This window comes from Oncorhynchus nerka, linkage group LG17, assembly GCF_034236695.1.
Source record: "Oncorhynchus nerka isolate Pitt River linkage group LG17, Oner_Uvic_2.0, whole genome shotgun sequence".
Classification (NCBI taxonomy): domain Eukaryota; kingdom Metazoa; phylum Chordata; class Actinopteri; order Salmoniformes; family Salmonidae; genus Oncorhynchus; species Oncorhynchus nerka.
Window position 1 is genome coordinate 159,125 of NC_088412.1, and position 23,472 is coordinate 182,596.

A 23,472-nucleotide genomic window follows, 5' to 3' on the forward strand; every position below is an offset into this window, starting at 1 on the left:
GCTGATATTAACACTGTGCCAGGGCATCTCAGACTGACTGTAATCAGAGGGCTGATATTAACACTGCTGCCAGGTATCTCAGACTGACTGTAATCAGAGGGGCTGATATTAACACTGCTGCCAGGCGTTCTCAGACTGACTGAATCAGAGGGCTGATATTAACACTGCTGCCAGGGCGTATCTCAACTGTTTGATATTAACACTGCTGCCAGGCGTATCTCAGACTGACTGTGATATTGGGGGCGTATCTCAGACTGACTGTAATCAGAGGGCTGACATCAGACACTGTAATCAGAGGGCTTATTAACACTGCTGCCACCTCAGACTGAGCAGAGGGCTTTTATAAGAAACATTAATGTGTTGAAAATCCCAAATTGTTCACATAGTCAACTTACCCCAGCAGACAGCTCTGACACACACACTTACCCCAGCAGACAGCTCTGACACACACACTTACCCCAGCAGACAGCTCTGACACACACACTTACCCCACCAGACAGCTCTGACACACACTTACCCCAGCAGACAGCTCTGACACACACACTTACCCCAGGACAGCTCTGACACACACACTTACCCCAGCAGACAGCTCTGACACACACACTTACCCCAGCAGACAGCTCTGACACACACACTTACCCCACCAGACAGCTCTGACACACACACTTACCCCAGCAGACAGCTCTGACACACACTTACCCCAGCAGACAGCTCTGACACACACACTTACCCCAGAGACAGCTCTGACACACACACTTACCCCAGCAGACAGCTCTGATTTGCACACACTTACCCCAAGACAGCTCTGACACACACACTTACCCCACCAGACAGCTCTGACACACACACTTACCCCAGCAGACAGCTCCTGACACACAACTTACCCCAGCAGACAGCTCTGACACACACACTTACCCCCAGCAGACAGCTCTGACAAACACTACCCCAGCAACAGCTCTGAAACACACTGCAGAAGCTCTGACACACACACTTACCCCAGCAGACAGCTCTGACACACACACTTACCAGCAGACAGCTCTGACACACACACTTACCCCAGCAGACAGCTCTGATTACCCCAGCAGACATCTCTGACACACACACTTACCCCAGCAGACAGCTCTGACACACACACTACCCCAGCAGACAGCTCTGCACACACACACTTACCCCAGCAGACAGCTCTGACACACACACTTACCCCACCAGACAGCTCTGACACACACACTTACCCCAGCAGACAGCTCTGACACACACACTTACCCCAGCAGACAGCTCTGACACACACACTTACCCCAGCAGACAGCTCTGACACACACACTTACCCCAGCAGACAGCTCTGACACACACACTTACCCCAGCAGACAGCTCTGACACACACACCCCAGCAGACAGCTCTACCCCACCCACCAGACAGCTCTGACACACACACTTACCCCAGCAGACAGCTCTGACACACACACTTACCCCAGCAGACAGCTCTGACACACACACTTACCCCAGCAGACATCTCTGACACACACACTTACCCCAGCAGACAGCTCTGACACACACACTTACCCCAGCAGACAGCTCTGACACACACACTTACCCCAGCAGACATCTCTGACACACACACTTACCCCAGCAGACAGCTCTGACACACACACTTACCCCAGCAGACAGCTCTGACATCTGGGGTTACACACTTACCCCAGCAGACAGCTCTGACACACACACTTACCCCAGCAGACATCTCTGACACACACACTTACCCCAGCAGACATCTCTGACACACACACTTACCCCAGCAGACAGCTCTGACACACACACTTACCCCACCAGACATGCCACCAGGCGTCTTTTCACAGTCCCCAAATCCAGAACAAATTCAAGTAAACGTACAGTATTACATACAATGCCTTACAAAAATATTCATCCCCCTTGGCATGTTCCCTATTTTGTGGCATTACAACCTGTAATATAAATGTATTTAATTTAATGGACATACACAAAATAGTCCAAATTGGTGAAGTGAAAAAAATAATAATATATATATATATATATATATAAAAAATTATAAAAAATAAAAAATGAAAAAGTGGTGGGTGCATATGTGTTCACCCCCTTTACATATGTGTTCACCCCCTTTACATATGTGTTCACCCCCTTTACATATGTGTTCACCCCCTTTACATATGTGTTCACCCCCTTTACATATGTGTTCACCCCCTTTACATATGTGTTCACCCCCTTTACATATGTGTTCACCCCCTTTACATATGTGTTCACCCCCTTTACATATGTGTTCACCCCTTTACATATGTGTTCACCCCTTTGTGTTCTTTGTGTTCAACCCTTTATATGTGTTCACCCTATGCCCCCCTTTTGCTTTGATAAATAAGATCTGGTGCAACCACCTGGAAGTCACATAAAGTCCATCTGTGTGCTATCTAAGTGTCACATGATCTCAGTATATATACACCTGTTCTGAAAGGCCCCAGAGTCTGGGGCACAACCAAGCAAGCAGCACCATGAAGACAAAAGGAGCTCTCCAAACAGGTCAGGGATAAAGTTGTGGAGAAGTACAGATGGGTTATAAAAAAATATCCAAAACTTTCAAGATCCCACGGAGCACCATTAAATCCATTATTTAAAAAATGGAAAGAATATGGCACCACAGCAAACCTGCCAAGAGAGGGCCGCCCACCAAAACTCATGGACCAGGCAAGGAGGGCATTAATCAGAGAGGCAACAAAGATAACCCTGAAGGAGCTGCAAAGCTCCACAGCGGAGATTGGAGAATCTGTCCATAAGGACCACTTTAAGCCGTACACTCCACAGAGCTGGGCGGAAGAGTGGCCAGAAAAAAAGCAATTGCAAACAATTAAATAAGCAAACACGTTTGCTGTTCGTCAAAGAGCATGTGGGAGACTCCCCAAACATATGGAAGAAGGTACTCTGGTCAGATGAGACAAAAATTTAGCTTTTTGGTCATCAAGGAAAATGCTATGTCTGGCTCAAACCCAACACCTCTCATCACCCCAATAATACCATCCCCACAGTGAAGCATGGTGGTGGCAGCATCATACTGTGGGAATGTTGTTCATCAGCAGGGACTGGGAAACTGGTCAGAATTGAAGGAATGAGGGATGGCGCTAAATACAAGGATATTCTTGAGGGAACCTGTTTCAGCCTTCTAGAGATTTGAGAATGGGACCTTCACCTTCCAGCAGGACAATGACCCTAAGCATACTGCTAAAGCAACACTCAAGTGGTTTAAAGGGAAAAATTGAAATATCTTGGAATGGCCTAGTCAAAGCCCAGACCTCAATCCAATTGAGAATCTGTGGTATGACTTAAAGATTGCTGTACACAAGCGGAACACATACAACTTGATGGAGCCGGAGCGGTTTGCCTTGAAGAATGGGCAAAAATCCCAGTGGCAAGATGTGCCAAGCTTATAGAGACATACCCCAAGAGACTTGCAACTGAAAAAAATATGAACTTTATCAAACAAAACATACATTATTATTGTGTAACATGAAGTCCTATGACTGTCATCTGATGAAGATTTCAGTGTCATCTGATTTTATCTCTATTTCTGCTTTTTGTGACTCCTCTCTTTGGCTGGAAAAAAATGGCTGTGTTTTTCTGTGGCTTGGTGGTTTGTGGTGCTTTCACTGTAAATCCTTTTTGAAATCAGACACTGTGGCTGGATTAACGATAATTGTATCTTTATAAAAAATACTTGTATGCTTGAGGAATTGTAATTATGAGATTTTTGTTTTTTTTAATTTGGCGCACAGCACTTTCACTGGCTGTTGCGGGACGGAACCCCAGTCCTAGACAGGTTAACCTCACTAGGGGACGTGGGACGGTAGCGTCCCACCTGGCCAACATGCAGTGAAATTGCAGAGCGCCAAATTCAAAAACAGAAGTACTTATTATAAAAATTAATAAAACATACAAGTGTTATACATCGGTTTAAAGATTTACTTGTTGTTAATCCAACCACATGTAGAGGAGTTACACAAGTCAGAAATAGCAATACAATTTATCACTTACCTTTGATGATCTTCATATGGTTGCACTCACAAGACTCCCATTTACTCAATAAATGTTTGTTTTGTTTGATAAAGTCCCTCTTTATATCCAAAAAACGCGTTATGTTCACTAATCCACAGGTTCAAACGCAGTCACAACAGGCAGACGAAAAATCCAAATAGTATCCGTAAAGTTCGTAGAAACATGTCAAATAATGTTTATAATCAATCCTCAGGTTGTATTTAGCCTAAATAATCGATAATATTTCAACCGGACAATAACGTCGTCAATATAAAAGGTAAACAAGAAAGGAGCGCTCTCGGTCGCACGCATGAAAAATCTCTGGGACACTGTAGGGTCCACTCATTCAGAGTGGTCTTACTCTCTCATTTTTCAGAATACAAACAGTCTAAAGACTGTTGACATCTAATGGAAGCCATAGGAAGTGCAATTTGAGTCCTAAGTCAATGGATACTGTAATGGCATTCAATAGAAAACTACAAACATTAAAAAAATCCCACTTCTTGGATGGATTTTTCTCAGGTTTTCGCCTGCCAAATCAGTTCTGTTATACTCACAGACATTAAAGTTTACAAAACTGTTCAAATAGAGTGTTTTCTATCCAAATCTACCAATTATATGCATATCCTAACTTCTGGGGCTGAGTAGCAGGCAGTTTACTTTGGGCGCGCTTTTCATCCGGAGGTGAAAATAGTGCCCCCTACCCTAGTGAAGTTAACACTTTTTTGGTTACTTCATAGTTTTGCTATTATTCGACAATGTATAAAATAGTACAAATAAAGGAAAAACCCTGGAATGAGTAGGTCAACTTTTGACTGGTTCTGGAATGAGTAGGTCAACTTTTGACTGGTTCTGGAATGAGTAGGTCAACTTTTGACTGGTTCTGGAATGAGTAGGTCAACTTTTGACTGGTTCTGGAATGAGTAGGTCAACTTTTGACTGGTTCTGGAATGAGTAGGTCAACTTTTGACTGGTTCTGGAATGAGTAGGTCAACTTTTGACTGGTTCTGGAATGAGTAGGTCAACTTTTGACTGGTTCTGTATATAATATGGTACTGGTTCTGTAGGGTTAGGGTTAGGGTTCTGGACGCAAATGTGAAATGTTTTTTATTTGTAATACATTATACATTTTTTATTTGCAACAATTTAAAAATCTGTTTTTGCTTTGTCATTATGGGGTATTGTGTGTAGTTGGATTAAATCGTTTTTTTCCCTCATCAATCTTAGAATAAGGCTGTAGCGTAACAAAATGTGAAACGAGTCAAGGGGTCTGAATAGTTTCCGAATGCACTGTGTTGCCATTTTGACGATTCTATTTGTATACTGATTCGTTACTGTGATTTTATGGCGATTTGATGTTCCTAACATATTGCTCATTCCTCCTCTCCCCTGTAACTATTCCCCAGGTCATTGCTCTAAACGAGACTGTGTTCTCAGTCAACTCACCTGGTGAAATAAGGGTTCAATAAAACAAATAAATAAATAAATAAAATAAAAATATGTCTGTTGAAGAGAGACAGCATATTGATCAGTCATGGAAATAAGTGCCAAAAACATGTTGGCTCACTATTTAAAAATAAGCTGGAGAACAAGCTATAGGGTTAGGGTTGGGGTTGGGGTTAGGATTTGGGGTTAGGGTTGGGGTTGGGGTTAGGGTTGGGGTTAGGGTTAGGATTTGGGGTTAGGATTTGGGGTTAGGGTTGTGGTTAGGGGTTGGGGTTAGGATTTGGGGTTGGGGTTAGGGTTAGGGGGGTGGGGGTTAGGGTTAGGTTGGGGTTAGGGGTTGGGGTTAGGGGTTGGGGTTAGGGTTTGGGGTTTGGGGTTGGGGTTAGGGGGGTTAGGGTTAGGGTTAGGGGTTGGGGTTAGGGCCAGGGTTAGGTTTTGGGGTTAGGGTTGGGTTTTGGGGTTAGGGTTAGGGTTGGGGTTTGGGTTTAGGGTTAGGGGTTGGGGGGTTGGGTTAGGGTTAGGGTTAGGTTAGGGGTTGGGGTTAGGTTGGGGTTAGGGTTTGGGCTAGGGTTAGGGGTTTGGGGTTGTTGGGGTTAGGGGTTGGGGTTAGGGCTTGGGGGTTAGGGTTGGGGTTAGGTTAGGTTGGGGTTAGGTTTAGGGGTTAGGGTTAGGGTTGGGGTTAGGGGTTAGGGTTGGGGGTTGGGGGTTTGGGGTTGGGGTTAGGTTGGGGTTGGGGTTGGGTTTAGGGGTTGGGTTTGGGGTTGGGGTTGGGTTTAGGGTTGGGGTTGGGGTTTGGGGTTTGGGTTGGGGTTTAGGGGTTGGGTTTGGGGTTGGGGTTAGGGGTTAGGGTTTAGGGTTAGGGTTAGGGTTGGGGTTAGGGTTAGGGGTTGGGTTGGGGTTAGGGGTTAAACTATAGGATGACATGTGTTTTTTATTTGTATTAATTGATACTTGGTATAATATTGCGATATGTAACATGTTTTCCCCCTCTCACATCTGTTGTACCTTCTGTCTATGCTGCAGGTCTGATTGGGGAATAGGGTTAGGATTAGGAGTTAGGATTAGGGGTTAAGACTAGGGGTTAAGGTTACCTTGTGTTGCTGCAGGTCTGGTTAGGGGTTAAGACTAGGGGTTAAGATTACCTTGTGTTGCTGCAGGTCTGGTTGGGGAATAGGGTTAGGAGTTAGGATTAGGGGTTAAGATTACCTTGTGTTGCTGCAGGTCTGGTTAGGGGTTAAGACTAGGGGTTAAGATTACCTTGTGTTGCTGCAGGTCTGATTGGGGAATAGGGTTAGGATTAGGAGTTAGGATTAGGGGTTAAGATTACCTTGTGTTGCTGCAGGTCTGGTTGGGGAATAGGGTTAGGATTAGGAGTTAGGATTAGGGGTTAAGATTACCTTGTGTTGCTGCAGGTCTGATTGGGGAATAGGGTTAGGATTAGGAGTTAGGATTAGGGGTTAAGGTTACCTTGTGTTGCTGCAGGTCTGATTGGGGAATAGGGATAGGATTAGGAGTTAGGATTAGGGGTTAAGATTACCTTGTGTTGCTGCAAGTCTGATGATTGGGGAATAGGGTTAGGATTAGGAGTTAGGATTAGGGGTTAAGGTTACCTTGTGTTGCTGCAGGTCTGATTGGGGAATAGGGATAGGATTAGGAGTTAGGATTAGGGGTTAAGATTACCTTGTGTTGCTGCAAATCTGATGATTGGGGAATAGGGTTAGGATTAGGATTAGTGGTTAAGGTTACCTTGTGTTGCTGCAAGTCTGATGATTGGGGAACAGGGTTAGGATTAGGAGTTAGGATTAGGGGTTAAGGTTACCTTGTGTTGCTGCAGGTCTGATTGGGGAATAGGGTTAGGATTAGGAGTTAGGATTAGAGGTTAAGATTACCTTGTGTTGCTGCAGGTCTGATTGGGGAATAGGGTTAGGATTAGGAGTTAGGATTAGAGGTTAAGATTACCTTGTGTTGCTGCAGGTCTGATTGGGGAATAGGGTTAGGATTAGGAGTTAGGATTAGGGGTTAAGATTACCTTGTGTTGCTGCAAGTCTGATGATTGGGGAATAGGGTTAGGATTAGGGGTTAAGGTTACCTTGTGTTGCTGCAGGTCTGATTGGGGAATAGGGTTAGGATTAGGAGTTAGGATTAGGGGTTAAGGTTACCTTGTGTTGCTGCAGGTCTGATTGGGGAATAGGGTTAGGATTAGGAGTTAGGATTAGGGGTTAAGATTACCTTGTGTTGCTGCAGGTCTGATTGGGGAATAGGGTTAGGATTAGGAGTTAGGATTAGTGGTTAAGGTTACCTTGTGTTGCTGCAAGTCTGATGATTGGGGAATAGGGTTAGGATTAGGAGTTAGGATTAGGGGTTAAGATTACCTTGTGTTGCTGCAGGTCTGATTGGGGAATAGGGTTAGGATTAGGAGTTAGGATTAGGGGTTAAGATTACCTTGTATTATTGCAGGTCTGTTTGGGGGTTAGAATTAGGGGTTAAGATTACCTTGTGTTGCTGCAGGTCTGATTGGGGAATATGGTTAGGATTAGGAGTTAGGATTAGAGGTTAAGATTACCTTGTATTATTGCAGGTCTGGTTGGGGGTTAGAATTAGGGGTTAAGATTACCTTGTGTTGCTGCAGGTCTGATTGGGGAATAGGGTTAGGATTAGGAGTTAGGATTAGAGGTTAAGATTACCTTGTATTATTGCAGGTCTGGTTAGGGGTTAAAATTAGGGGTTAAGGTTACCTTGTGTTGTTGCAGGTCTGGAGGAGGGAAGGTACAGGGTGGCCGGCCGTGTTTCTGGTGGAAGGGTAGGACCAGCGTGGGGTCCAGCGGTACCCAGGGTACAGGGCCGAGGGCAGAGGGAGGGGGCACGCTGCTATGGGTCTGGTGCAGGTTATAGGCCTCTCGGACAATCCTCCGCCCCTCCGTTGCCTTGAAGATGGTTACGAAGGGCTCCCCTGCCTTATGACCAATCAGATAGTGGCCCTCAGATAACCTATTAGACACACAGATCAGACAGTGGCCCTCAGATAACCTATTAGACACACAGATCAGACAGTGGCCCTCAGATAACCTATTAGACACATAGATCAGACAGTGGCCCTCAGATAACCTATTAGACACATAGATCAGACAGTGGCCCTCAGATAACCTATTAGACACACAGATCAGACAGTGGCCCTCAGATAACCTATTAGACACATAGATCAGACAGTGGCCCTCAGATAACCTATTAGACACATAGATCAGACAGTGGCCCTCAGATAACCTATTAGACACATAGATCAGACAGTGGCCCTCAGATAACCTATTAGACACACAGATCAGATAGTGGCCCGCAGATAACCTATTAGACACACAGATCAGATAGTGGCCCTCAGATAACCTATTAGACACACAGATCAGATAGTGGCCCTCAGATAACCTATTAGACACATAGATCAGATAGTGGCCCTCAGATAACCTATTAGACACACAGATCAGATAGTGGCCCTCAGATAACCTATTAGAAACACAGATCAGATAGTGGCCCTCAGATAACCTATTAGACACACAGATCAGACAGTGGCCCTCAGATAACCTATTAGACACAAAGATCAGATAGTGGCCCTCAGATAACCTATTAGACACACAGATCAGATAGTGGCCCTCAGATAACCTATTAGACACATAGATCAGACAGTGGCCCGCAGATAACCTATTAGACACAATTATGTGAGGGGTAGGAATGGGAGGATTTCTCCATTCCCTTCTCAGGCCGTTGTATTGGGCAGTTGAATGGTGAGAAATGCCTCAGTCCCCTAAAGCAAACACTTTACAGTACAGGGCATCAATAAGCTGCTCCCAAACATGTTTAACAGCACCAGGAAAGTGAGGCAACGATAGTTCATGTGGGATTCAAAAGACATTATGAAGGGAACAGCTCGGAACAGCTGAAGATGTATTTTAAAGAACTGATTGGGTCTCTGCTTGACACCAACAAACGCCCCATAATATCTGTCCCTCTGTCCTCCCTAAATGGTGGCATTGAACAGTTCAGCTGACTTTCAGCCCTCCATGACTGACTACCAGACTATTACAGCTCTGTGGGTGTGACATTTATTGACAATTCTGATACCTTCTTGGAAACAAAGCTCATTTTATAAGGAGGATGGGATCCAAACAAATCACTTGGGTTCCTGGTTCCTTTCACAGCACTATATGGCTGCGTTGAGACAATGACTTATCAATGACCCAAGTCCAGCTCAGTTAATCCCTACCATTGTGTCCCTGAGTCATCATAATGCTTCAGCAAATATCCATTATCCCAGGGGCGTTGGAAGATACAATGTAAGTAACCTAATGTATGTCCATCTGAATGCCACTGCTGATCCCATAGCTATTGTATGCAGTAATCAACCACCCTCATCATTCAGTTAGGCCTCGTTTAAATTATATTGTGAGGTACATTTTTACTCCTGAACTTATTTAGACTTGCCATAACAAAAGGGTTGTATACTTATTGACTTAAGACAGTTCAGCTTTATTTTGATTTTTTTATTCATTTGTAAAAAATAAAAAATAAAAAATTCTAATTCCACTTTGACATTATGGGGTATTACTGTGTGTTGGCCAGGAAAACCCAATCCCAATTCAACCCATTTTAAATTCAGGCTATAACACAACATTTGGGGGGAAAAGTCAAGGGGTGTGAAGACTTGAGGCACTGTATCATGATATTAATTGAATATTGAAATCATTTCAAATGCCCTAAAACTACACTAGGTGATGAGGCAGTAAGCAACTACACTAGGTGATGAGGCAGTAAGCAACTACACTAGGTGATGAGGCAGTAAGCAACTACACTAGGTGATGAGGCAGTAAGCAACTACACTAGGTGATGAGGCAGTAAGCAACTACACTAGGTGATGAGGCAGTAAGCAACTACACTAGGTGATGAGGCAGTAAGCAACTACACTAGGTGATGAGGCAGTAAGCAACTACACTAGGTGATGAGGCAGTAAGCAACTACACTAGGTGATGAGGCAGTAAGCAACTACACTAGGTGATGAGGCAGTAAGCAACTACACTAGGTGATGAGGCAGTAAGCAACTACACTAGGTGATGAGGCAATAAGCGAAAGATCGCTGGTTCTAATACCCGCAACGCCAAGGTGAACAATCTGTTGATGTGCCCTTGAACAAGTCACTGAACCCTGAACCTCCAGGGACACCGTACTACTATGGCTGACCCTGTAAAACCATATATTTCACTGCATCTATGCGGTGTGTGACAAAATCAAATGAATGTTACACTATAATACACTGCAATAAATGGTTCGAAGACATTACACCACCTTTACATCTTTAGCAAGTCAACTCACCAGTAAGAGGAAGTCAACTCACCAGTAAGAGGAAGTCAACTCACCAGTAAGAGGAAGTCAACTCACCAGTAAGAGGAAGTCAACTCACCAGTAAGAGCAAGTCAACTCACCAGTAAGAGCAAGTCAACTCACCAGTAAGAGGAAGTCAACTCACCAGTAAGAGCAAGTCAACTCACCAGTAAGAGGAAGTCAACTCACCAGTAAGAGGAAGTCAACTCACCAGTAAGAGCAAGTCAACTCACCAGTAAGAGGAAGTCAACTCACCAGTAAGAGCAAGTCAACTCACCAGTAAGAGGAAGTCAACTCACCAGTAAGAGGAAGTCAACTCACCAGTAAGAGGAAGTCAACTCACCAGTAAGAGGAAGTCAACTCACCAGTAAGAGGAAGTCAACTCACCAGTAAGAGGAAGTCAACTCACCCAGTGATCTTCTTCAGCAGATGATGCAGTATGTTGAGGGACTTGGCTGGTCTGCAGGGTAGAGACAGAGGAGAGTGGAGACAGAGGAGAGAAGACAGAGGAGAGAGAAGACCGAGGAGAGAGAAGAGTAGAGTAGAGAGAGATGAGTAGAGGAGGAAGAGACAGATAATAGAGAGAGTGGAGAGTAGAGTAGAGAAGAGAGGAGAGAGACGGAAGATTAGAGAGAGTAGAGTAGAGGAGACAGGAGAGTAGAGTTGAAAAGGAAACCAGAGTAGAGTAGGAGAGGAGAGTAGAGACAGAAGAGAGTAGAGAGGAGAAAGAGAGAGTAGAGGATAATAGAGGATAAGAGAGAGCAGAGTAGAGAGAATAGATAAACATCAGGTTGGACTGAGGACGATAGACATGAGATAATTAATTCTAACATACATCACTGAGGACAGCTAGTGATGATTAGATGCATTTCTGTAGTATGGCTCTCCTGTCCTTAAGGACACTCACTTGAAGTCACAGGAAGAGTTGGGTTTCCAGTTTTCTGGCAGCTTCCTGAGCAGAGCTACCTTGAAGTCAACTCACCAGTGGGCGCTGATATGACCTAGAGAGAGAGAACTCAGAGAGAGGAAGAGACTCACCAGCAAGAGGGTCCTGGGGCTCTGTTCACAAACAGACCCCACAGAGCCCCAGAACAGCAACACACCAGTAAGACCCAAGCAAATCATGAGGCAACAAAGAAATTATTACTTGAAATTATTAACAAAAAAGAGGAAGTCAGAGCAAGTCACTAGAATGCTATTTGGCCCTAAACAGAAGTACACAGTGGCAGAATACCTGACCACTGTGACTGACCCAAACTTAAGAGAAAGCTGTGACTAGTAAGTACAGACTCAGTGAGCATAAGCCTTGCCATTGAGAAAGTCCACCGTAGACAGACCTGGCTCAGTAACAGAAGTCAGGCTCACATGAACACTGCCTACAAAATTAAGTGGAAACTGAGCTGCACTTCCTAACCTCCTGCCAAATGTATGACCATTTTAGAGACACATATTACCCTCCGATTAAACAGATCCACAAAGAATTAGAAAACATCTATTTTGATAAACTCCCAAATCTACTGGGTGAAATACCACAGTGTTACATCACATATCTACTGGGTGAAATACCACAGTGTTACATCACATATCTACTGGGTGAAATACCACAGTGTTACATCACAAATCAGTACTGGGTGAAATACCACCGTGTTACATCACAAATCTACTGGGTGAAATACCACCGTGTTACATCACAAATCTACTAGGTGAAATACCACAGTGTTACATCACAAATCTACTGGAGTGAAATACCACCGTGTTACATCACAAATCTACTGGGTGAAATACCACCGTGTTACATCACAAATCTACTGGGTAGGAAATACCACAGTGTTACATCACAAATCTACTGGGTGAAATACCACCGTGTTACATCACAAATCTACTGGGTGAAATACCACAGTGTTACATCACAAATCTACTGATGAAATACCACAGTGTTACATCACAAATCTACTGGGTGAAATACCACCGTGTTACATCACAAATCTACTGGGTGAAATACCACCGTGTTACATCACAAATCTACTGGGTGAAATACCACCGTGTTACATCACAAATCTACTGGGTGAAATACCACCGTGTTACATCACAAATCTACTGGGTGAAATACCACCGTGTTACATCACAAATCTACTGGGTGAAATACCACAGTGTTACATCACAATCTACTGGGTGAAATACCACAGTGTTACATCACAAATCTACTGGAAATTCCACCGTGAAATACTCACAGTGTTACATCACAAATCTACAAAATGAGGTGAAATACTGCACTTTACATCACAAATCTATGACCATTTTAGGTTAATATACCACAGTGTTACATCACAGATCTACAAAGTTAGAAATACATCAGTGTTACATCACAAATCTACTGGGTGAAATACCACAGTGTTACATCACAAATCTACTGGGTGAAATACCACAGTGTTACATCACAAATCTACTGGGTTAAATACCACAGTGTTACATCACAAATCTACTGGGTGAAATACCACAGTGTTACATCACAAATCTACTGGGTGAAATACCACAGTGTTACATCACAAATCTACTGGGTGAAATACCACAGTGTTACATCACAAATCTACTGGGTTAAATACCACAGTGTTACATCACAAATCTACTGGGTGAAATACCACAGTGTTACATCACAAATCTACTGGGTGAAATACCACAGTGTTACATCACAAATCTACTGGGTTAAATACCACAGTGTTACATCACAAATCTACTGGGTGAAATACCACAGTGTTACATCACAAATCTACTGGGTGAAATACCACAGTGTTACATCACAAATCTACTGGGTGAAATACCACAGTGTTACATCACAAATCTACTGGGTGAAATACCAGTGTTACATCACAAATCTACTGGGTGAAATACCACAGTGTTACATCACAAATCTACTGGGTGAAATACCACAGTGTTACATCACAAATCTACTGGGTGAAATACCACAGTGTTACATCACAAATCTACTGGGTGAAATACCACAGTGTTACATCACAAATCTACTGGGTGAAATACCACAGTGTTACATCACATATCTACTGGGTGAAATACCACAGTGTTACATCACATATCTACTGGGTGAAATACCACAGTGTTACATCACAAATCTACTGGGTGAAATACCACAGTGTTACATCACAAATCTACTGGGTGAAATACCACAGTGTTACATCACAAATCTACTGGGTTAAATACCACAGTGTTACATCACATATCTACTGGGTGAAATACCACAGTGTTACATCACATATCTACTGGGTTAAATACCACAGTGTTACATCACAAATCTACTGGGTGAAATACCACAGTGTTACATCACAAATCTACTGGGTGAAATACCACAGTGTTACATCACAAATCTACTGGGTGAAATACCACAGTGTTACATCACAAATCTACTGGGTGAAATACCACAGTGTTACATCACAAATCTACTGGGTGAAATACCACAGTGTTACATCACAAATCTACTGGGTGAAATACCACAGTGTTACATCACAAATCTACTGGGTGAAATACCACAGTGTTACATCACATATCTACTGTGTGAAATACCACAGTGTTACATCACATATCTACTGGGTGAAATACCACAGTGTTACATCACATATCTACTGGGTGAAATACCAGTGTTACATCACAAATCTACTGGGTGAAATACCACAGTGTTACATCACAAATCTACTGGGTGAAATACCACAGTGTTACATCACAAATCTACTGGGTGAAATACCACAGTGTTACATCACATATCTACTGGGTGAAATACCACAGTGTTACATCACAAATCTACTGGGTGAAATACCACAGTGTTACATCACAAATCTACTGGGTGAAATACCACAGTGTGACATCACATATCTACTGGGTGAAATACCACAGTGTTACATCACATATCTACTGGGTGAAATACCACAGTGTTACATCACATATCTACTGGGTGAAATACCACAGTGTTACATCACAAATCTACTGGGTGAAATACCACAGTGTTACATCACAAATCTACTGGGTGAAATACCACAGTGTGACATCACAGCAGCAATATTTGTGACCTTTTGCCAGAAGAAAAGGGCAACCAGTGAAGAACAAACACAATTATAAATACTAGCCATATTTATATATATATATATATATATATTCCCTCTTGTACTTTAACTATTTGCACATTGTTACAACACTGTGTATATTTATATATATATATACATACATACACACAGTGAGGCAAGAAAGTATTTAGTCAGCCACCAATTGTGCAAATTCTCCCACTTAAAAAGATGAGAGAGGCCTGTAATTTTCATCATAGCTACACTTCAACTATGACAGACAAAATGAGAAAAAAAATCCAGAAAATCACACTGTAGGATTTTTAATAAAATTGTAATTATTCGCCTACCTCCTCATGCCTTTTGCACACAATGTATATAGACTTTTTTTCTACTGTGTTATTGACTTGTTAATTGTTTACTCCATGTGTAACTCTGTGTTGTCTGTTTACACTGCTATGCTTTATCTTGGCCAGGTCGCAGTTGTAAATGAGAACTTGTTCTCAACTAGCCTACCTGGTTAAATAAAGGTGAAATATATAAAAATATTAAAAAATATATAGGGGACAGTGTAGTAGTATATTACCTATATAGGGGACAGTGTAGTAGTATATTACCTATATATACAGGGACAGTGCTCTATATATAGGGGACAGTGTACTAGTATCTTACCTATATAGGGGACAGTGTACTAGTATCTTACCTATATATAGGGGACAGTGTAGTAGTATCTTACATACATATAAGGGACAGTGCTCTAGTGTACTAGTATCTTACCTATATAGGGGACAGTGTACTAGTATCTTACCTATATAGGGGACAGTGCTGGAGTGTACTAGTATCTTACCTATATAGGGGACAGTGCTCTAGTGTAGTAGTATCTTACCTATATAGGGGACAGTGCTGGAGTAGTACTAGGGACAGTGCTGGAGTGTAGTAGCATCTTACCTATAGGGGACAGTGTAGTAGTATATTACCTATATAGGGACAGTGCTCTAGTGTAGTAGTCTTACCTATATAGGGGACAGTGTAGTAGTATCTTACCTATATATAGGGACAGTGTAGTAGTATACCCTATATAGGGGACAGTGTAGTAGTATCTTACCTATATATAAGGGACAGTGCTCTAGTGTGGTAGTATCTTACCTATATAGGGGACAGTGTAGTAGTATATTACCTATATAGGGGACAGTGTAGTAGTATCTTACCTATATATAGGGGACAGTGTAGTAGTATCTTACCTATATATAGGGGACAGTGTAATAGTATCTTACATACATATAAGGGACAGTGCTCTAGTGTACTAGTATCTTACCTATATAGGGGACAGTGTACTAGTATCTTACCTATATAGGGGACAGTGCTCTAGGTAGTGTACTAGGGGACAGTCTTACCTATATAGGGACAGTGCTCTAGTGTAGTAGTATCTTACCTATATAGGGACAGTGTAGTGGGGGACAGTGTACTAGTATCTTACCTATATAGGGACAGTGTAGTAGTATATTATCTATATAGGGGACAGTGCTCTAGTGTACTAGTATCTTACCTATATAGGGGACAGTGTAGTAGTATCTTACCTATATATAGGGGACAGTGTAGTAGTATATTACCTATATAGGGGACAGTGTAGTAGTATCTTACCTATATATAAGGGACAGTGCTCTAGTGTGGTAGTATCTTACCTATATAGGGGACAGTGTAGTAGTATATTACCTATATAGGGGACAGTGTAGTAGTATCTTACCTATATATAGGGGACAGTGTAGTAGTATCTTACCTATATATAGGGGACAGTGTAGTAGTATCTTACCTAATATATAGGGGACAGTGTAGTAGTATCTTACCTATATATAAGGGACAGTGTACTAGTATCTTCCCTATATAGGGGACAGTGTACTAGTATCTTCCCTATATAGGGGACAGTGTAGTAGTATCTTACCTATATATAAGGGACAGTGTACTAGTATCTTCCCTATATAGGGGACAGTGTAGTAGTATCTTACCTATATAGGGGACAGTGTACTAGTATCTTCCCTATATAGGGGACAGTGTAGTAGTATCTTACCTATATAGGGGACAGTGTAGTAGTATCTTACCTATATAGGGGACAGTGTAGTAGTATCTTCCCTATATAGGGGACAGTGTAGTAGTATCTTCCCTATATAGGGGACAGTGTAGTAGTATCTTACCTATATAGGGGACAGTGTAGTAGTATCTTATCTATATAGGGACAGTGTAGTAGTATCTTCCCTATATAGGGGACAGTGTAGTAGTATCTTACCTATATAGGGGACAGTGTAGTAGTATCTTCCCTATATAGGGGACAGTGTAGTAGTATCTTCCCTATATAGGGGACAGTGTAGTAGTATCTTACCTATATAGGGGACAGTGTAGTAGTATCTTACCTATATAGGGGACAGTGTAGTAGTATCTTCCCTATATAAGGGACAGTGTACTAGTATCTTCCCTATATAGGGGACAGTGTACTAGTATCTTACCTATATAAGGGACAGTGCTGGAGTGTACTAGTATCTTCCCTATATAAGGGACAGTGTAGTAGTATCTTACCTATATATAAGGGACAGTGTAGTAGTATCTTCCCTATATATAAGGGACAGTGTACTAGTATCTTCCCTATATAGGGGACAGTGTACTAGTATCTTACCTATATAAGGGACAGTGCTGGAGTGTACTAGTATCTTCCCTATATAAGGGACAGTGTAGTAGTATCTTACCTATATATAAGGGACAGTGTACTAGTATCTTCCCTATATAGGGGACAGTGTACTAGTATCTTCCCTATATAAGGGACAGTGTAGTAGTATCTTACCTATATAGGGGACAGTGTACTAGTATCTTCCCTATATAAGGGACAGTGTGGTAGTATCTTCCCTATATAGGGGACAGTGTAGTAGTATCTTACCTATATAGGGGACAGTGTGGTAGTATCTTCCCTATATAGGGGACAGTGTAGTAGTATCTTACCTATATAGGGGACAGTGTAGTAGTATCTTACCTATATAGGGGACAGTGTACTAGTATCTTCCTATATAGGGGACAGTGTACTAGTATCTTCCCTAGGGGACAGTGTACTAGTATCTTACCTATATAAGGGACAGTGGACAGTGCTGGAGTGTACTAGTATCTTACCCATATATAGGGGACAGTGTAGTAGTGTCTTACCTATATATAGGGACAGTGCTCTAGTGTAGTGTCTTACCTATATAGGGGACAGTGTACTAGTATCTTCCTATATATAGGGACAGTGCTGGAGTGTACCTATAGTATCTTACCCATTATATAGGGGACAGTGTAGTAGTATCTTACCTATATATAGGGGACAGTGTAGTAGTATCTTACCTATATATAAGGGACAGTGTAGTAGCATCTTACCTATATATAGGGGACAGTGTAGTAGTATCTGTACCTATACCCATAGGGGACAGTGCTCTAGTGTAGGGACAGTGTAGTAGCATCTTACCCATATATAGGGGACAGTGTAGTAGTATCTTACCTATATATAGGGACAGTGCTCTAGTGCTGGAGTAGTATCTTACCTATATAGGGGACAGTGTAGTAGTATCTTACCTATATAGGGGACAGTGTAGTAGTATCTTACCTATATAGGGGACAGTGTAGTAGTATCTTACCTATATATAGGGGACAGTGTAGTAGTATCTTACCTATATATAAGGGACAGTGTAGTAGTATCTTACCTATATAGGGGACAGTGTAGTAGTATCTTACCTATATAGGGGACAGTGTGGTAGTATCTTACCCATATATAGGGGACAGTGTAGTAGTATCTTACCTATATAGGGGACAGTGTAGTAGTATCTTACCTATATAGGGGACAGGGACAGTGCTCTAGTGTAGTGTAGTATCTTACCTATATAGGGGACAGTGTAGTAGTATCTTACCTATATAGGGGACAGTGTAGTAGCATCTTACCTATATAGGGGACAGTGCTCTAGTGTAGTATCTTACCTATATAGGGGACAGTGTGGTAGTATCTTACCCATATATAGGGACAGTGTTCACCCATAGAATCTTCCCTATATAGGGGACAGTGCTGGAGTGTAGTAGCATCTTACCCATATAGGGACAGTGCTGGAGTGTAGTAGCATCTTACCTATATAGGGGACAGTGTGGTAGTATCTTACCTATATAGGGGACAGTGTAGTAGTATCTTACCTATATAGGGGACAGTGCTGGAGTGTACTAGTATCTTACCCATAGGGGACAGTGTAGTAGCATTCTTACCTATATAGGGACAGTGTAGTAGTATCTTACCTATATAGGGGACAGTGTACTAGTATCTTACCTATATAGGGGACAGTGTGGTAGTATCTTACCTATATATAGGGGACAGTGTACTAGTATCTTACCTATATAGGGGACAGTGTAGTAGTATCTTACCTATATATAGGGGACAGTGTACTAGTATCTTACCTATATAGGGGACAGTGTACTAGTATCTTACCTATATAGGGGACAGTGCTGGAGTGTACTAGTATCTTCCCTATATAGGGGACAGTGCTGGAGTGTACTAGTATCTTACCTATATAGGGGACAGTGTAGTAGTATCTTACACCAGTGTAGTAGTATCTTCCCTATATAGGGACAGTGTACTAGTGTCTTCCTATATAGGGGACAGTGTGGTAGTATCTTACCTATATATAGGGGACAGTGTACTAGTATCTTACCTATATAGGGGACAGTGTAGTAGTATCTTACCTATATAGGGGACAGTGCTGGAGTGTACTAGTATCTTACCTATATAGGGGACAGTGTGGTAGTATCTTACCTATATAGGGGACAGTGTACTAGAATCTTACCTATATAGGGGACAGTGCTGGAGTGTAGTAGCATCTTACCTATATAGGGGACAGTGCTGGAGTGTAGTAGCATCTTACCTATATAGGGGACAGTGTGGTAGTATCTTACCTATATAGGGGACAGTGTAGTAGTATCTTACCTATATAGGGGACAGTGCTGGAGTGTACCAGTATCTTACCTATATAGGGGACAGTGTACTAGTATCTTACCTATATAGGGGACAGTGCTGGAGTGTACTAGTATCTTACCTATATAGGGGACAGTGTGGTAGTATCTTACCTATATAGGGGACAGTGTACTAGAATCTTACCTATATAGGGGACAGTGCTGGAGTGTAGTAGCATCTTACCTATATAGGGGACAGTGCTGGAGTGTAGTAGCATCTTACCTATATAGGGGACAGTGTGGTAGTATCTTACCTATATAGGGGACAGTGTACTAGTATCTTACCTATATAGGGGACAGTGCTGGAGTGTACTAGTATCTTACCTATATAGGGGACAGTGTACTAGTATCTTACCTATATAGGGGACAGTGTACTAGAATCTTACCTATATAGGGGACAGTGCTGGAGTGTAGTAGTGTCTCGGCCCACAGCCGGCAGGCCTCAGTCTTAGTTAGACTCTCCACTCCATAAGAAAGCTGGTACTCCATCTTGGACAGGACATAGACAGGGACCACCTGCAGGACACACACGCAGGTTTACTAAGGGTTTACTCAACACAGTGAACAGCATATACCAGGTGAATACCAGTGAATACCAGGTGAATACCAGGTGTGTGGTACATGTTTACAAAGAAGGAGTATATTAAAAACAAAAAACTGTTTTGGTTGAAATATTCGTTTTTGTCTGAAGCCCGAAAAACACATGAAATTCAAAAGATAATTTGACCTACGCATTAACTAGGCTTTTCAGCAGCTCAACTACTGTCCGTTTATTGATCTACTGTACTGCAACAACATATGTACTCACACAACAGACTATATTGGGTTCAGACAGGACCTATAGGTTACCATGCTTCCTCTCTACAGGACCTATAGGTTACCATGCTTCCTTTCTACAGGGCCTATAGGTTACCATGCTTCCTCTCTACAGGACCTATAGGTTACCATGCTTCCTCTCTACAGGGCCTATAGGTTACCGTGCTTCCTCTCTACAGGACCTATAGGTTACCATGCTTCCTCTCTACAGGACCTATAGGTTACCATGCTTCCTCTCTACAGGGCATATAGGTACCATGCTTCCTCTCTACAGGACCTATAGGTTACCATGCTTCCTTTCTACAGGGCCTATAGGTTACCATGCTTTCGCTCTATATTCAGATATTAACAGACTATATTGGGTTCAGACAGGACCTATAGGTTACCATGCTTCCTCTCTACAGGACCTATAGGTTACCATGCTTCCTCTCTACAGGACCTATAGGTTACCATGCTTCCTCTCTACAGGACCTATAGGTTACCATGCTTCCTCTCTACAGGACCTATAGGTTACCATGCTTCCTCTCTACAGGACCTATAGGTTACCATGCTTCCTCTCTACAGGACCTATAGGTTACCATGCTTCCTCTCTACAAGGCCTATAGGTTATCATGCTTCCTCTCTACAGGACCTATAGGTTACCATGCTTCCTCTCTAAATGACCTATAGGTTACCATGCTTCCTCCTACAGGGCCTATAGGTTACCGTTACCATAGGTTACCATGCTTCTCTACAGGACCTATAGGTTACCATGCTTCCTCTCTACAGGACCTATAGGTTACCATGCTTCCTCTCTACAGGGCCTATAGGTTACCATGCTTCCTCTCTACAGGACCTATAGGTTACCATGCTTCCTCTTCTACAGGACCTATAGGTTACCATGCTTCCTCTCTATTCAGGACTATATTGGGTTCAGACAGGACCATGCTTCCTCTCTACAGGACCTATAGGTTACCATGCTTCCTCTATACAGGACCTATAGCTTACCATGCTTCCTCTCTACAAGGCCTATAGGTTACCATGCTTCCTCTCTACAGGGCCTATAGGTTACCATGCTTCCTCTCTACAGGACCTATAGGTTACCATGCTTCCTCTCTACAGGACCTATAGGTTCCTCTCTACAAGGCCTATGCTTCCTCTCTACAGGACCTATAGGTTACCATGCTTCCTCTCTACAGGGCCTATAGGTTACCATGCTTCCTCCCTACAGGACCTATAGGTTACCATGCTTCCTCTCTACAGGACCTATAGGTTACCATGCTTCCTCTCTACAGGGCCTATAGGTTACCATGCTTCCTCTCTACAGGACCTATAGGTTACCATGCTTCCTCTCTACAGGACCTATAGGTTACCATGCTTCCTCTCTACAGGGCCTATAGGTTACCATGCTTCCTCTCTACAGGACCTATAGGTTACCATGCTTCCTCTCTACAGGGCCTATAGGTTACCATGCTTCCTCTCTACAGGACCTATAGGTTACCATGCTTCCTCTCTACAGGACCTATAGGTTACCATGCTTCCTCTCTACAGGGCCTATAGGTTACCATGCTTCCTCTCTACAGGGCCTATAGGTTACCATGCTTCCTCTCTACAGGACCTATAGGTTACCATGCTTCCTCTCTACAGGACCTATAGGTTACCATGCTTCCTCTCTACAGGACCTATAGGTTACCATGCTTCCTCTCTACAGGGCCTATAGGTTACCATGCTTCCTCTCTACAGGACCTATAGGTTACCATGCTTCCTCTCTACAGGACCTATAGGTTACCATGCTTCCTCTCTACAGGACCTATAGGTTACCATGCTTCCTCTCTACAGGACCTATAGGTTACCATGCTTCCTCTCTACAGGGCCTATAGGTTACCATGCTTCCTCTCTACAGGACCTATAGGTTACCATGCTTCCTCTCTACAGGGCCTATAGGTTACCATGCTTCCTCTCTACAGGGCCTATAGGTTACCATGCTTCCTCTCTACAGGACCTATAGGTTACCATGCTTCCTCTCTACAGGACCTATAGGTTACCATGCTTCCTCTCAGGACCTATAGGTTACCATGCTTCCTCTCTACAGGACCTATAGGTTACCATGCTTCCTCTCTACAGGGCCTATAGGTTACCATGCTTCCTCTCTACAGGACCTATAGGTTACCATGCTTCCTCTCTACAGGACCTATAGGTTACCATGCTTCCTCTCTACAGGACCTATAGGTTACCATGCTTCCTCTCTACAGGGCCTATAGGTTACCATGCTTCCTCTCAACAGGGCCTATAGGTTACCATGCTTCCTCTCTACAGGACCTATAGGTTACCATGCTTCCTCTCTACAGGACCTATAGGTTACCATGCTTCCTCTCTACAGGACCTATAGGTTACCATGCTTCCTCTCTACAGGGCCTATAGGTTACCATGCTTCCTCTCTACAGGACCTATAGGTTACCATGCTAGTTCTGGTCTTCACTGATCTCCACCAGCTCCATCTGTGGTGTAGTTCTGTTCTTCACTGATCTCAATCAGCTCCATCTGTGGTGTAGTTCTGGTCTTCACTGATCTCAATCAGCTCCATCTGTGGTGTAGTTCTGGTCTTCACTGATCTCACTCTCAATCAGCTCCATCTGTGGTGTCGTTCTTGTCTTCACTGATCTCCATCAGTTCACATCGGCTACAGAGAGCATTATCACACAGTCGTCCGTAACAGCTGGTGCTCTAATGCATGCTTCCTTGTTGCTTTCCT

General features: G+C 42.9%; 1 protein-coding gene across 1 annotated transcript in view; it reads right to left on the minus strand.

Moving 5' to 3' along the window:
- The window catches only part of ice2 (interactor of little elongator complex ELL subunit 2), a 117,277-nt gene that overhangs the window by 18,463 nt on the left and 75,342 nt on the right, over positions 1 to 23,472 (minus strand). Inside the window, 4 exon segments of the mRNA XM_065002807.1 lie at positions 8,229 to 8,481; positions 11,267 to 11,317; positions 11,765 to 11,858; positions 20,312 to 20,441. Of these exon segments, the coding sequence (XP_064858879.1) occupies positions 8,229 to 8,481; positions 11,267 to 11,317; positions 11,765 to 11,858; positions 20,312 to 20,441 (528 nt within the window).